This window comes from Petromyzon marinus, chromosome 29 (genome assembly GCF_048934315.1).
Source record: "Petromyzon marinus isolate PM22_M1 ecotype Great Lakes invasive population chromosome 29, UKy_Petmar_22M1.pri1.0, whole genome shotgun sequence".
Lineage (NCBI taxonomy): Eukaryota > Metazoa > Chordata > Hyperoartia > Petromyzontiformes > Petromyzontidae > Petromyzon > Petromyzon marinus.
Window position 1 is genome coordinate 11,599,436 of NC_133695.1, and position 14,447 is coordinate 11,613,882.

Consider the following 14,447-nt stretch of genomic DNA (forward strand, 5'->3'; position numbering starts at 1 on the left):
CACTACCCCCATCACTACCCCAACCCCTATCACTACCCCAACCCCTATCACTACCCCCATCACTACCCCAACCCCTATCACTACCCCAACCCCTATCACTGCCCCAACCCCCATCACTACCCCAAACCCTATCACTACCCCAACCCCTATCACTACCCCTATCACTACCCCAACCCCCATCACTACCCCAAACCCTATCACTACCCCAACCCCCATCACTACCCCAAACCCTATCACTACCCCAACCCCCATCACTACCCCAAACCCTATCACTACCCCAACCCCCATCACTACCCCAAACCCTATCACTACCCCAACCCCTATCACTACCCCTACCCCAACCCCTATCACTAACCCAACCCCTATCACTACCCCCATCACTTCCCCAATCCCTATCACTGCCCCAACCCCTATCACTACCCCAACCCCAATCACTACCCCCATCACTACCCCAACCCCTATCACTACCCCAACCCCTATCACTACCCCAACCCCTATCACTACCCCAACCCATATCACTACCCCAACCTCTATCACTACCCCAACCTTCATCCCTACCTCAACCCCTATCACTACCCCAACCCCTCCTTAACCTCTCCCACCTGTTCTCTTGTCACCATCACCACACCACCACTTTTAACGAGCCCAATCTTAATTTCAATCAAATGTACAATATTACAAATGTTGTAAAGCGCCTTGGAACAAGGCGCTGTAGACATCTTCACAACATGAGAATGCAAAAACGAGTTGCTTTTCTGAACGTACCGCACTTTCAACGTTTTTCTTACTCCTTCCCTTCTCTAGAGATTCAACAGCGTGCCGGAGATGATCGAGCACTACGAGCTGATGCCGCTCACGCTCATCGGGAACCAGCAGACCGTGCGAGGGAGCACCCGGCTCCTCTACCCGATATCCTCGTGACCACTGCCGCCGCACCTGATCCCAAAAGCCACAGCACTGCTGCACCATCGCCACCAAAGTGGTCATCCATCCTCACAGGCGGAGTCTAATTGGGGGGGGGGGGTTGGTGGGGCAGAGGTTCGCTTTGTGCCTCACATTAGGAATCGCGGGTGCATATCATTTTTTTCTTAATTGTAAACTATTAAAAATAAATTAATAACGGTGTCCAGTTTGGGGGGGGGAGGGGGCCATTGTCCCCCCCTCCCTCCCCAAACCTCGCCCAGGTCGACGATGGGCGATGGTGATGGGTGGTGATGGTGATGGGAAATGATGATGATGATGATGGTGAAGCACATGGCCAACGAACATCGCATTGGTCAGACCAGGGGTCGGCAAAAACGTGCGGCTCTGGAGCTGCACGTGGATCTTTGGGGACCGCTTCGTGACGTTGTTTATTCAGGACCAGCGCCGTCTCGTACTCACCATGGTGCACTGCGGCTTGTGAAATATCTAGTTTATTTTTTTTACCGAATTCGAAACAAAAATGCCCCTTATTGTTATTTTGGTTGCCGGACCCCCTGGGTTCGACCTTGGCTCAGTTTCACCAAAATTGGACGAAGATTAACGTCGGCCAATAAATGAATTGGACCGTTTGAACGTTTACTTGCGACTTCTTCTTGCATCTGGCATTGTACTCACGAGGTCACGTCCACAGCTCTCGCCGCCTCGTGCGGAAGCCGAACGGATGTCTCCAACGCGTGCACCGAATTTCCGAGGCTCGCGCAATGGCCCATGATAAAGTGAACACGAGGACTTGCAACGGTGTTAACAACCTCAAACGCGTTTCGACGTTTTTCTTTCAATGAGCGTGGCACATTTCATTTGACCTTTTAAAAATCTGCCATCATTTTACTTTGCAGCGGTTGAGCCAAATCATCTCGTCGGGAGCAGTGACTCAGTCCTCGCCGCGATCGCTACCTCCCTTCATGTTTGTGATTCGGGCGTTGAGTCGTCGTTTTTACGTCCCACGGGTCTCTTCCGGGTGCTCCGTCCAGGAAAGTTCCTCAATTGATAAAATAAAATAACACAATGATATTCTCACGACGTTTCGGCCACAACACAAGCGGCCTTCATCAGGTGAAAGGACGAGACTGTCTGGTAGGACAGTGCTACCAGATCTCGTCCCTTCACCTGATGAAGGCCGCTTGTGTTGTGGCCGAAACGTCGTGAGAATATTATTGTTATTTTATCAATTTATTATTTTATTCTCATTCTGCGTGACTTTACCGAAAGAACCAAAGAAGATGAATCCTTGCAGTCACGAAAGCTTTAAAATCGAAATTTAAGTTCCTCAATGTTGCGTTGGAGGATCCTCATTCCAGGACCCATCTGAGAGCACGTATCGTCTGGCCCTGGGAAGGGCCGTTTACGGCCGCTTGAGTTGTTCTTCTGCAATGATCGCTGATTGATGTCGAGCCGCCGGGTTGATGGCATCAATTCGTGATCCCTCTCTTAACAGAGCCTGAAGGCTACCACCTCCCCGCTGCCCCGGATTCGTGTTTGCTCATTAAACGTCGAGCAATTGCAATAAGCCATATTGGCACCACGAGCACAGCATGCCTTCGTGGTGACGATGCAGACTCTGTCGCATAACTCTCTTTGTGTGGTTGGGGTGAAATATTACCAACGCATGCTGTATATAGAAACAGAGAAAATTACAACATTAAGGAAAAGTTCACAAATGTATAATTTTCATTAAGCTGTAATTATCTCCTTTCATTAAATGTGTTTTTTTTTACTAAACTATTTCACAACCAAGCATTTCCTGAATTTATTTATCCCCTTCGGTAATGTAGCTACGTGTAAGATGAGCGTATCTGCGACATGAGCAAAAACTGTTGTCTATGCAAGTAAAAAATATTAACCTTGTGGTCTTCAGTCTGCCTGACAATGCAGGTAACATTACTGGCCAGTTGCATTGCAGTATTGCGATTCAGATCACACCACTCAAGCTTTGCTTCCATGAGTGCATTGTTAGAATGTTAGCCGCTTTCATTGTTTTATTATTATGCTTGTTTAACCTTGGAAAGCCACATCGAGTCTCAATTATGTTTTAGGTGGCTACTGCCAAGTTGTCGTGGTGGTGGACAATGCTGCCCTGTGTAAAATCTCGTTTCAATTTGCGGGTACATTTTTGCAGCATTGGGATGTTTGTATGTTTTGTTTTTTTAAACCGATGGAAGTAAACCGGAGAAAGCCCACGCAGAACACAGGGGGAGAACATGCAAACTCCACAAGGCGCCCGAGTTGGGAGTCGAACCCAGGGAGAGCCTTCCTCTGAGACACCAGTGTCACCACTGCGTCACCATGCCCTTTCGTCGAGTCTGAGCTTTCGTTGAATTCCATCGTTGAGTAAACGTATCATTCATAACTAGTAAGGTTTGTCACGTAAACAGAACGTGCCGATTCGTTACTAGTACAGCACACCGGTTGTGTGTTGGAGAGTAACGACACATTTGTATTCATGCGATATAACCCAAAAAAAAACCTGTATTATGGATATTGGTGGCGAAAGCCTACGTGTTAAACAAACGTATATTTGTGGGAGTCGAGGTTTTTTACGGGATGGGAAAATAAACTCGTTAATATTTAATTTCAGGTGTTTTGCCCTGATAATGAATTCGTTGTGGACTAAAATGTATAAACGGCGTATTTAACTGTCGTAATCCTTTTGTAGGTGGCGCATGGATAAACTATGTGGACATGAGTGTGTGTTGTAGTTAAGCAAAGGTAACTAATTGTCACAATCACCCATTGCATATTAGAACGTAAATGTACATTCCTGTTTCCCAGCATCTGTGAAAATGATATTTTGCTTACGAGCTGTAATCGTGTATAACAGGCCTTGCATTGAGCCAACAATTTTCCAAAATGGATTTACTGTAACTATTTTTTTAATTAGTTTTGAACTTTTAAGTTCCTTCCACGTGCAGGTTCTGCACGATTGATCCAGTCAAATCTTTAAATTATGACAAAAATCCATCACCGATTCATAGGGCAGGCTGGAAGACCACAGGTTTCAAATGACAAGTGTGTAAAAAAACAGCCTCTGCAATGTGAAAAAGAGAAAATCATCAACAGTTCCGTAAGAAATGCACTGCGGTCTTCATATTCGGTCACCAGAAACCAGCAGTGACAAAAATCTGGACTGGTTTCGTTCCCATTAGGACTCATCGGCAGTCACCAATGTTCACCGCTGCAAATTCTGCCTCTGGAAACAATAGTGTGGAGTTCCCACCTCATTACTCTGGGGCCTATGAGCTTAGTTTAAGGGCCTGCACAATTATTATTATGCATTTATCTCGCCAAGTATCCGTGAAAGATTAATGTATTTTGCTCCATATCGTCATGGAAGTGTCCAAAGTTCTTATTCTGTGATTAAAAAATGCTTTATTTATTGTGTTTTAAGCATTTATATTTTCCAAATACATACATTTAAAAATGGTCAATAGTTGCATTTACATATTAATGAATATTTTGCTGAAGTGTTTGTCAATTATGAGTTCAGTTTCATCAGTGACTCGTGTATAGAATAGTACTTAAGTCAGACATGTGAAATGTACATTTGCAACGGCATCCGTGTTTAAATAAAGGTTATAAATGACCCAACATTGCATTTTTATAGAAGAAATAATTTTTGTGCTACAGCAGTTTCACCCACGTGGACTGCTGTCCAGCAGTATTAAACAGAACACTGGACCAGCTTTGACACAGCGAGACATCTTCCAATCCAGAAGCATTTACAAACCCTGATGAGTACTCTTTGGTTTTTTCGGTAGTCACGTAGGTAAAAAAAATATTAAAATAAATTAAATCACGTTTCGGCCGCCCGAAACGTCGTGATTTAATTTATTTTAATTAATTTTTTAAACTATGCGACTTTACCGAAAAAAACAAAGCGTATGAATCCTTGCAGTCACGAAAACTTCAAATCTAGAATGAAACCCTGATGAGGCCCAATCGAAACTCGCTAAATTAACCTTCTTAAACAAATGCTGCTGGATAATATCGCCTTGGCCCAGAGACTGTTGTAAAATAACAGCGTGAACAGACGCAAGTCTACATTTGTTTATTTACCCATAATGCTTAATACAAGTTTTTTTTTAAATTAGATGTGTGCCAAACATGGCTGCATCTTGAAGATGCAGTACTCTTGCCAATAACATCCGATAATCTGGCAGTGTTTCATGAGCCTGATTGATTACGAGACCCAGAAGGGAGACAGATGTGTGGCTCTTTTGCCTTCTAAATACATTATTCTAAACCAGTTAGAAAGCCTCTTAGGCTCGAGGACATATTTGGGTTTTGTGTTGTGAGATGGATTCAAAGTACACAGCGTGAGAACATACGAATTTAGTTTGACATTTTACTCGGTTCATTACTGGGAAGAATTTGGGGGCGAAGAGGAGAGGCAACTGAACTTTTTCACTGAAAAAATATAATTTGGGGTTTGAATTCCTAACAGCTCAACTAAGTACACATTAACTATATGCCAGCTGATCAGACGCAACATACAATATTAATTTAGCATTAAACATTCTTTTGGTTCTTTCGGTAAAATAATAAAATATATATTTCATTAAAGTATATATTTTATTGTTTTCCCTTCAACGTGACTTTACTGAAAGAACCAATAATATGAATCACTGCAGTCACGAAAGCTTTAAATCAAAATCATTAAATTAGTTTTGCCCATTTCGCGGACTGGTTGATGAGAGCTACAAACACATTTTTACAATATAATGACAATTATAAAACATCGTCACAGTAAAAAAAAATCCAAACATGCTTAAGAATATTGGTTCTTAAATGTGTCTTTGTAAATGTTTACAGAGGGAAAAAAAACCACAACCGAATAAAACCAAATATAGACTATCTCTGAAAAAAGACAACATGCTCAGTTCATAATGACGTCTCTCAAAGACAACAACCAAACACTTGTTATGAAAACAAGCTCTTGACAGGCACAAATAAAAGTTGCGACGCTTCGCCTGCACTACTGCGAATATGGAGCCTCCTCCGTTGTGGCAACGTCAGTGGCTGCTGCTGCTGCCTCGGCTTCCAACGCCGGTGGAGCGTGCGGATCCTGGGAGTCGGTGTCCATAGGAGGGAGCGGAGGAGGGGGAGCCGCTCCTCCTCCTCCTGCTGCTGCTCCTGCTGCTGCTCCTGCTGCTGCTCCTGCTGCCACAACCTCTCCCTCCTCGTCCACGCCCAGATACTCGTGCACCACGTTTTCGATCTGCGGCCGAAAGAACGTGCTGATCTTTGGATTGACCACTTGATGGACGATGCGGTTCACGGCAGACTCCAGCATGCCCGACCTGAAAAGCCACAAGCGTTCAATATATGAGGAGGTATATATACACACACACACCCGAGACTACACAATGAGAACTATTCACCAGATTAAAAAAAATTGTTTACGCCAAAATACACTTTTGGGTCAGGACATGTGCGTGACCATGATGAAGATGGGAAAAACAATTACTGTACAGATTTAAATTACAATACAAATGCCCAGAAGTTGTTTAGGATAAATACTGTGAGCAGATAATTCATGTTTTTGTTGTTTGATCAAATTCAGTGAAAAATGTAACTTCATTTAGTGAAATGTTTTCTCCCACTCCCAGTTTGATGTATTTTTTTTTCGATTTAAAGCTTTCGTGACTGCAAGGATTCATCTTCTTTGGTTCTTTCGGTAAAGTCACGTAGAATGAGAATAAAATAATAATTATTGTGTTATTTTATTTTATCAATTTATTATTTTATTCTCATTCTACGTGACTTTACCGAAAGAACCAAAGAAGATGTATTTTTTTTGTCTTTAAGTTTAGTTTGGGGATTCATTTAATATTTTATTTGTTAAACGCCCATATACACATAGTGTTCTATTTTACGTTCATCAAATTAATGACCGAAATTTCAACAGCTTTTTGTGGAACGTGCAAATCAAAAGTATTCATTGCTGCAGAAGCGATGATTTCTCAACGCAGATTCTGCTCCGACATCCAGAGGACGTGAACACACTGACAAACAACACACAACCGTGTTTCTTGGTTCTTTCGGTAAAGTCATGTAGACAGAAAATTTTTAATAAATTAAAATAAATTGAAAATAATAAAAGAAAAAAAAACCCACGACATTTCGATCGCAACACAAGCGGTCGAAACATCGTGGGCCTTTTTTTTACCGTATTTTTTTTTTTTACCTACGTGACTTTACCGAAAGGACCAAGCATGTGAATTCCTGCAGTCGCGAAAGTTTTAAGTTTAAAAAAAACAAACCACACAATCGCGCGTGAACATTTTGCCTTGGTGTGGTTTGATGGTCACCGCTTCTAGATTACCGCGCACGCATCGGTCAATGAATTTCGGTAAAGTGGAGAACATTAGATGCGTTTACTCTGCGAGCTGGGACACATTCCACGGGTCTCAAGAGGCAAGGGGCTCGATGAGCAGTCGTCGCACATTGCAGACCCTGCCACTTGTCCTGCACGTGGCATTAGCCGAGGTGCCACCACTACCGTCGCACACCGTGCGTGACCAAAGTGTTCCTCGAGGGTGACTTAGCAACACAAAGCAAAATGACGCTCTACTTATCTCTATATAGTTAAACACGTAGGTAGGCTTTCGCGACCAATATCATCCATCCATATAGTTTTTTTGGGGGGTGAGATCGCATAAATATAAATGTGACGTTAAACCCGCCACCACCCGACACACAGCCAATTAGAAATGTTTGTCACGTGAACAGAACATGCACAAAAAACCCGTATATTATGGTTTAATTTACATATAACGTGCGCACACACAGTCGTGAATGTGACAGTAGTAGTTCAAGCAACGGGCGACGCAGCGCGGTCCAGCTAGGGGGAGAGAAACTCACTGCAGGATTGTCTGCCGTAGCCCGTTTCTCATTTGATTTTTGTTGATATCCGGAGTCCAGTTCTGGTGCCCCAAGTGATTGGACACGAACGAATCCATTCTCTCGCGGAGGTTTTGGTAAGCTGGCTGCAAAACAGAACAAGGTGTGAGTGTGGCCGGCCGACCCAACACGGGGTTTCTTTAAACCATATCATGCACACAGCACAAGACAAAGCTCCCCCGTACAGCCTGCACAGACTGCTGGGGCAAGTGCTCCTATGAAGGCCGACACGCGGCACACGAGGGGGTGGGTGGCCAGCACCACGCCCGGCCGCCTTTGTCTCCATAGTGGCGCTGTTTACACACCGCACCAGGTACTAATTTAAGGCTGAGTCGACCTAGGGGACGACCCGTAGACCACGGAGCATCGACAGGCGAGGTCTCGTCACCTCAACGTGGTGGTGGACGAAGCCGCGAGTTCTCACTGCGGCTCTGACGAGCCTCAGGGGTCGAGCCTGAGCCGGGGTGTCGAGTGAGTAAGTCGGGGTCTCTCTCTCTGGGTGAGTCTCTCTGGGTGAGTCTCTCTCTGGGTGAGTCTCTCTGGGTGAGTCTCTCTGTGTGAGTCTCTCTGGGTGAGTCTCTCTGGGTGAGTCTCTCTGGGTGAGTCTCTGGGTCTCTCTCTGGGTGAGTCTCTCTGGGTGAGTCTCTCTGTGTGAGTCTCTCTGGGTGAGTCTCTCTGGGTGAGTCTCTCTGGGTGAGTCTCTGGGTGAGTCTCTCTGGGTGAGTCTCTCTGTGTGAGTCTCTCTGGGTGAGTCTCTCTGGGTGAGTCTCTCTGGGTGAGTCTCTCTGGGTCTCTCTCTGGGTGAGTCTCTCTGGGTGAGTCTCTCTGGGTGAGTCTCTCTGGGTCTCTCTCTGGGTGAGTCTCTCTGGGTGAGTCTCTCTGGGTGAGTCTCTCTGGGTGAGTCTCTCTGGGTGAGTCTCTCTGTGTGAGTCCCTCTGGGTGAGTCTCTCTGGGTCTCTCTCTCTGGGTGAGTCTCTCTGTGTGAGTCCCTCTGGGTGAGTCTCTCTGGGTGAGTCTCTCTGGGTGAGTCTCTCTGGGTGAGTCTCTCTGGGTGAGTCTCTCTGGGTGAGTCTCTCTGGGTGAGTCTCTCTGGGTGAGCCTCTCTGGGTGAGTCTCTCTGGGTGAGTCTCTCTGGGTGAGTCTCTCTGGGTGAGTCTCTCTCTGGGTGAGTCTCTCTGTGTGAGTCCCTCTGGGTGAGTCTCTCTGGGTGAGTCTCTCTGGGTGAGTCTCTCTGGATGAGCTTCTCTGGTTGAGTCTCTCTGGGTGAGTCTCTCTGGGTGAGCCTCTCTGGGTGAGTCTCTCTGGGTGAGTCTCTCTGGGTGAGTCTCTCTGGGTGAGTCTCTCTGGGTGAGCTTCTCTGGGTGAGTCTCTCTGGGTGAGTCTCTCTGGGTGAGCTTCTCTGGGAGAGTCTCTCTGGGCGAGTCTCTGGGTGAGTCTCTCTGGGTGAGTCTCTCTGTGTGAGTCTTTCTGGGTGAGTCTCTCTGGGTGAGTCTCTCTGGGTGAGTCTCTCTGGGTGAGTCTCTCTGGGTGAGTCTCTCTGGGTGAGCTTCTCTGGGTGAGTCTCTAAGGGTGAGTCTCTCTGGGTGAGTCTCTCTGGGTGAGTCTCTCTGGGTGAGTCTCTCTGTGTGAGTCCCTCTGGGTGAGTCTCTCTGGGTGAGTCTCTCTGGGTGAGTCTCTCTGGGTGAGTCTCTCTGGGTGAGTCTCTCTGGGTGAGCCTCTCTGGGTGAGTCTCTCTGGGTGAGTCTCTCTGGGTGAGTCTCTCTCTGGGTGAGTCTCTCTGTGTGAGTCCCTCTGGGTGAGTCTCTCTGGGTGAGTCTCTCTGGGTGAGTCTCTCTGGGTGAGTATCTCTGGGTGAGTCTCTCTGGGTCTCTCTCTCTGGGTGAGTCTCTCTGGGTGAGCCTCTCTGGGTGAGTCTCTCTGGGTGAGTCTCTCTGGGTGAGTCTCTAAGGGTGAGTCTCTCTGGGTGAGCCTCTCTGGGTGAGTCTCTCTGGGTGAGTCTCTAAGGGTGAGTCTCTCTGGGTGAGTCTCTCTGGGTGAGTCTCTCTGGGTGAGTCTCTCTGGGTGAGTCTCTCTGGGTGTCTCTCTGGGTGAGCTTCTCTGGGTCTCTCTGGGTGAGTCTCTCTGGGTGAGTCTCTAAGGGTGAGTCTCTCTGGGTGAGCCTCTCTGGGTGAGTCTCTCTGGGTGAGTCTCTAAGGGTGAGTCTCTCTGGGTGAGTCTCTCTGGGTGAGTCTCTCTGGGTGAGTCTCCCTGGGTGAGTCTCTCTGGGTGTCTCTCTGGGTGAGCTTCTCTGGGTCTCTCTGGGTGAGTCTCTCTGGGTGAGTCTCTCTGGGTGAGTCTCTAAGGGTGAGTCTCTCTGGGTGAGTCTCTAAGGGTGAGTCTCTCTGGGTGAGTCTCTCTGTGTGAGTCTCTCTGTGTGAGTCTCTCTGGGTCTCTCTCTCTGGGTGAGTCTCTCTGGGTGAGTCTCTCTGGGTGAGTCTCTCTGGGTGAGTATCTCTGGGTGAGTATCTCTGGGTGAGTCTCTCTGGGTCTCTCTCTCCGGGTGAGTCTCTCTGGGTGAGTCTCTCTGGGTGAGTCTCTCTGGGTGAGTCTCTCTGGGTGAGCCTCTCTGGGTGAGTCTCTCTGGGTGAGTCTCTAAGGGTGAGTCTCTCTGGGTGAGTCTCTCTGGGTGAGTTTCTCTGGGTGAGTCTCTCTGGGTGAGTATCTCTGGGTGAGTCTCTCTGTGTGAGTCTCTCTGGGTGAGACTCTCTGGGTGAGTCTCTCTGGGTGAGTCTCTCTGGGTGAGTCTCCCTGGGTGAGTCTCTCTGGGTGTCTCTCTGGGTGAGCTTCTCTGGGTCTCTCTGCGTGAGTCTCTCTGGGTGAGTCTCTCTGGGTGAGCCTCTCTGGGTGAGTCTCTCTGGGTGAGTCTCTAAGGGTGAGTCTCTCTGGGTGAGCCTCTCTGGGTGAGTCTCTCTGGGTGAGTCTCTAAGGGTGAGTCTCTCTGGGTGAGTCTCTCTGGGTGAGTCTCCCTGGGTGAGTCTCTCTGGGTGCCTCTCTGGGTGAGCTTCTCTGGGTCTCTCTGGGTGAGTCTCTCTGGGTGAGTCTCTCTGGGTGAGTCTCTAAGGGTGAGTCTCTCTGGGTGAGTCTCTAAGGGTGAGTCTCTCTGGGTGAGTCTCTCTGGGTGAGTCTCTCTGTGTGAGTCTCTCTGGGTCTCTCTCTCTGGGTGAGCCTCTCTGGGTGAGTCTCTCTGGGTGAGTCTCTCTGGGTGAGTCTCTCTGGGTGAGTCTCTCTGGGTGAGTCTCTCTGGGTGAGTATCTCTGGGTGAGTATCTCTGGGTGAGTCTCTCTGGGTCTCTCTCTCCGGGTGAGTCTCTCTGGGTGAGTCTCTCTGGGTGAGTCTCTCTGGGTGAGTCTCTAAGGGTGAGTCTCTCTGGGTGAGCCTCTCTGGGTGAGTCTCTCTGGGTGAGTCTCTAAGGGTGAGTCTCTCTGGGTGAGTCTCTCTGGGTGAGTTTCTCTGGGTGAGTCTCTCTGGGTGAGTATCTCTGGGTGAGTCTCTCTGTGTGAGTCTCTCTGGGTGAGACTCTCTGGGTGAGTCTCTCTGGGTGAGTCTCTCCGGGTGAGTCTCCCTGGGTGAGTCTCTCTGGGTGTCTCTCTGGGTGAGCTTCTCTGGGTCTCTCTGCGTGAGTCTCTCTGGGTGAGTCTCTCTGGGTGAGTCTCTAAGGGTGAGTCTCTCTGGGTGAGTCTCTCTGGGTGAGTCTCTAAGGGTGAGTCTCTCTGGGTGAGCCTCTCTGGGTGAGGCTCTCTGGGTGAGTCTCTAAGGGTGAGTCTCTCTGGGTGAGTCTCTCTGGGTGAGTCTCTCTGGGTGAGTCTCCCTGGGTGAGTCTCTCTGGGTGTCTCTCTGGGTGAGCTTCTCTGGGTCTCTCTGGGTGAGTCTCTCTGGGTGAGTCTCTCTGGGTGAGTCTCTAAGGGTGAGTCTCTCTGGGTGAGTCTCTAAGGGTGAGTCTCTCTGGGTGAGTCTCTCTGGGTGAGTCTCTCTGTGTGAGTCTCTCTGGGTCTCTCTCTCTGGGTGAGTCTCTCTGGGTGAGTCTCTCTGGGTGAGTCTCTCTGGGTGAGTCTCTCTGGGTGAGTATCTCTGGGTGAGTATCTCTGGGTGAGTCTCTCTGGGTCTCTCTCTCCGGGTGAGTCTCTCTGGGTGAGTCTCTCTGGGTGAGTCTCTAAGGGTGAGTCTCTCTGGGTGAGCCTCTCTGGGTGAGTCTCTCTGGGTGAGTCTCTAAGGGTGAGTCTCTCTGGGTGAGTCTCTCTGGGTGAGTTTCTCTGGGTGAGTCTCTCTGGGTGAGTATCTCTGGGTGAGTCTCTCTGTGTGAGTCTCTCTGGGTGAGACTCTCTGGGTGAGTCTCTCTGGGTGAGTCTCTCTGGGTGAGTCTCCCTGGGTGAGTCTCTCTGGGTGTCTCTCTGGGTGAGCTTCTCTGGGTCTCTCTGCGTGAGTCTCTCTGGGTGAGTCTCTCTGGGTGAGTCTCTAAGGGTGAGTCTCTCTGGGTGAGTCTCTAAGGGTGAGTCTCTCTGGGTGAGTCTCTCTGTGTGAGTCTCTCTGGGTCTCTCTCTCTGGGTGAGTCTCTCTGGGTGAGTTTCTCTGGGTGAGTCTCTCTGGGTGAGTCTCTCTGGGTGAGTCTCTCTGGGTGAGTATCTCTGGGTGAGTCTCTCTGGGTCTCTCTCTCTGGGTGAGTCTCTCTGGGTGAGCCTCTCTGGGTGAGTCTCTCTGGGTGAGTCTCTCTGGGTGAGTCTCTAAGGGTGAGTCTCTCTGGGTGAGTCTCTCTGGGTCTCTCTCTCTGGGTGATTCTCTCTGGGCGAGTCTCTCTGGGTGAGTCTCTCTGGGTGAGTCACTCTGGGTGAGCCTCTCTGGGTGAGTCTCTCTGGGTGAGTCTCTCTGGGTGAGTCTCTAAGGGTGAGTCTCTCTGGGTGAGCCTCTCTGGGTGAGTCTCTCTGGGTGAGTCTCTAAGGGTGAGTCTCTCTGGGTGAGTCTCTCTGGGTGAGTCTCTCTGGGTGAGTCTCTCTGGGTGAGTCTCTAAGGGTGAGTCTCTCTGGGTGAGCCTCTCTGGGTGAGTCTCTCTGGGTGAGTCTCTCTGGGTGAGTCTCTAAGGGTGAGTCTCTCTGGGTGAGCCTCTCTGGGTGAGTCTCTCTGGGTGGGTCTCTCTGGGTGAGTCTCTAAGGGTGAGACTCTCTGGGTGAGTCTCTCTCTCTGCCCGTGTCTCCCCTCTCTGCCCGTCTCTCTCGCTCTCTCCCCGTGTCTCTCTCCCCGTGTCTCCCCTCTCTGCCCGTGTCTCTCTCTGCCTGTGTCTCTCTCTCTCTCTGCCCGTGTCTCTCTCCCAGTGCCTCCCCTCTCTCCCCGTGTCTCCCCTCTCTGCCCGTGTGTCTCTCTTTCTCTCTCTGCCCGTGTCTCTCTGCCCGTGTCTCTCTGCCCGTGTCTCTCTCTCTCTCTGCCCGTGTCTCTCTCTCTGCCCGTGTCTCTCTCTCTCTGCCCGTGTCTCTCTGCCCGTGTCTCTCTGCCCGTGTCTCCCTTCTCTCCCCGTGTCTCCCCTCTCTCCCCGTGTCTCTCTGCCCGTGTCTCCCTCTCGCACCCTGGTGTCGAAGTCCGCTAGGCAGTCTCTGCGGAATTGGTCGAAGAGTCCCTGAGACTTGAGGTGATCAACGATGGCGGCGATCAGCTCCGGGTTCCCGGGCGGGAGGTCCTTGGCCATGGCGCCGCGTCTCCTCCACCACCACCTCCTCGTCACCGTCACCACCTCGTCACCGTCACCACCTCGTCACCGTCACCACCTCGTCACCGTCACCACCTCGTCACTGTCACCCCCTCTTGGTCACCACCTCCTCGTCACCACCACCACGTCACTACACCATCTCGTCACCACCTCCTCGTCACCGTCACCACCACGTCACCACCTCCTCGTCACCGCCGCCACCTCGTCACCGCCGCCACCTCGTCACCGCCGCCACCTCGTCACCGCCGCCACCTCGTCACCGCCGCCACCTCGTCACCGCCACCTCGTCACCACCACCACCTCTTCGTCAATCGCTCTTCTTCCTCTATTCCAACTCGTGAGCGGGCGCCATTGGACTCCGGCGATCCGACTCATAAACAATCGAGCGTCGTCGACCCCGTTTGTTGGAATCGATTCCTCCCGCGTTCGACCCGACGCTCGCTGGCGGTGCGCGCGTGGAGTTCGCTGCTCGATTCCTCTCCCCGTGTCGACAGGAATCGCGATTCCTCTCCCCGTGTCGACAGGAATCGCTATTTTGAACAGGAATCGATTTTTGTATTTCAGTTGGTATCGATCCGTTACCTTCTTTGGTTCTTTCGGTTCATAGTTCATGTATTAGGTATAGCCCTGTGAGCCATTCGGCTCTTGAATCGGGTGCAACCGCAACAAACAAAAACATGAACAAGAAAACATCTTAAAGTGATTATGTGACTGTGCAAACAGAAAATCCAGGAAAAAAACATCAAAATATTCCTGAAATAGCAACGTACACCAACGCTGTGTGTAAAAATCCCAGTGGGATGCAAGTCAAACAACAACAACAACCACAAGA

The 14,447-nt window shown here is 49.5% G+C and overlaps 2 protein-coding genes across 2 annotated transcripts in view; one reads left to right on the forward strand and one right to left on the reverse strand.

Annotated features, from left to right (window-relative positions):
- Positions 1-4,569, forward strand: part of LOC116947162 (uncharacterized) — a 79,238-nt gene extending 74,669 nt beyond the window's left edge. Inside the window, exon 23 of the mRNA XM_032962608.2 lies at positions 805-4,569. Within this exon, the coding sequence (XP_032818499.2) occupies positions 805-921 (117 nt within the window). The 3' untranslated portion in view covers positions 922-4,569. The remainder of the gene's footprint in view (positions 1-804) is intronic.
- Positions 4,570-5,014: 445 nt separating this feature from the next.
- Positions 5,015-14,047, reverse strand: LOC116947161 (biorientation of chromosomes in cell division protein 1-like). The gene is made up of 3 exons (XM_076070568.1): positions 13,475-14,047; positions 7,846-7,970; positions 5,015-6,281 (listed from the first exon to the last, which is right to left on the reverse strand). Exons 1-3 carry the CDS (start codon positions 13,592-13,594, stop codon positions 5,957-5,959), a joined length of 570 nt encoding a protein of 189 aa, XP_075926683.1. The 5' UTR covers positions 13,595-14,047; the 3' UTR covers positions 5,015-5,956.
- Positions 14,048-14,447: the final 400 nt, after the last annotated feature.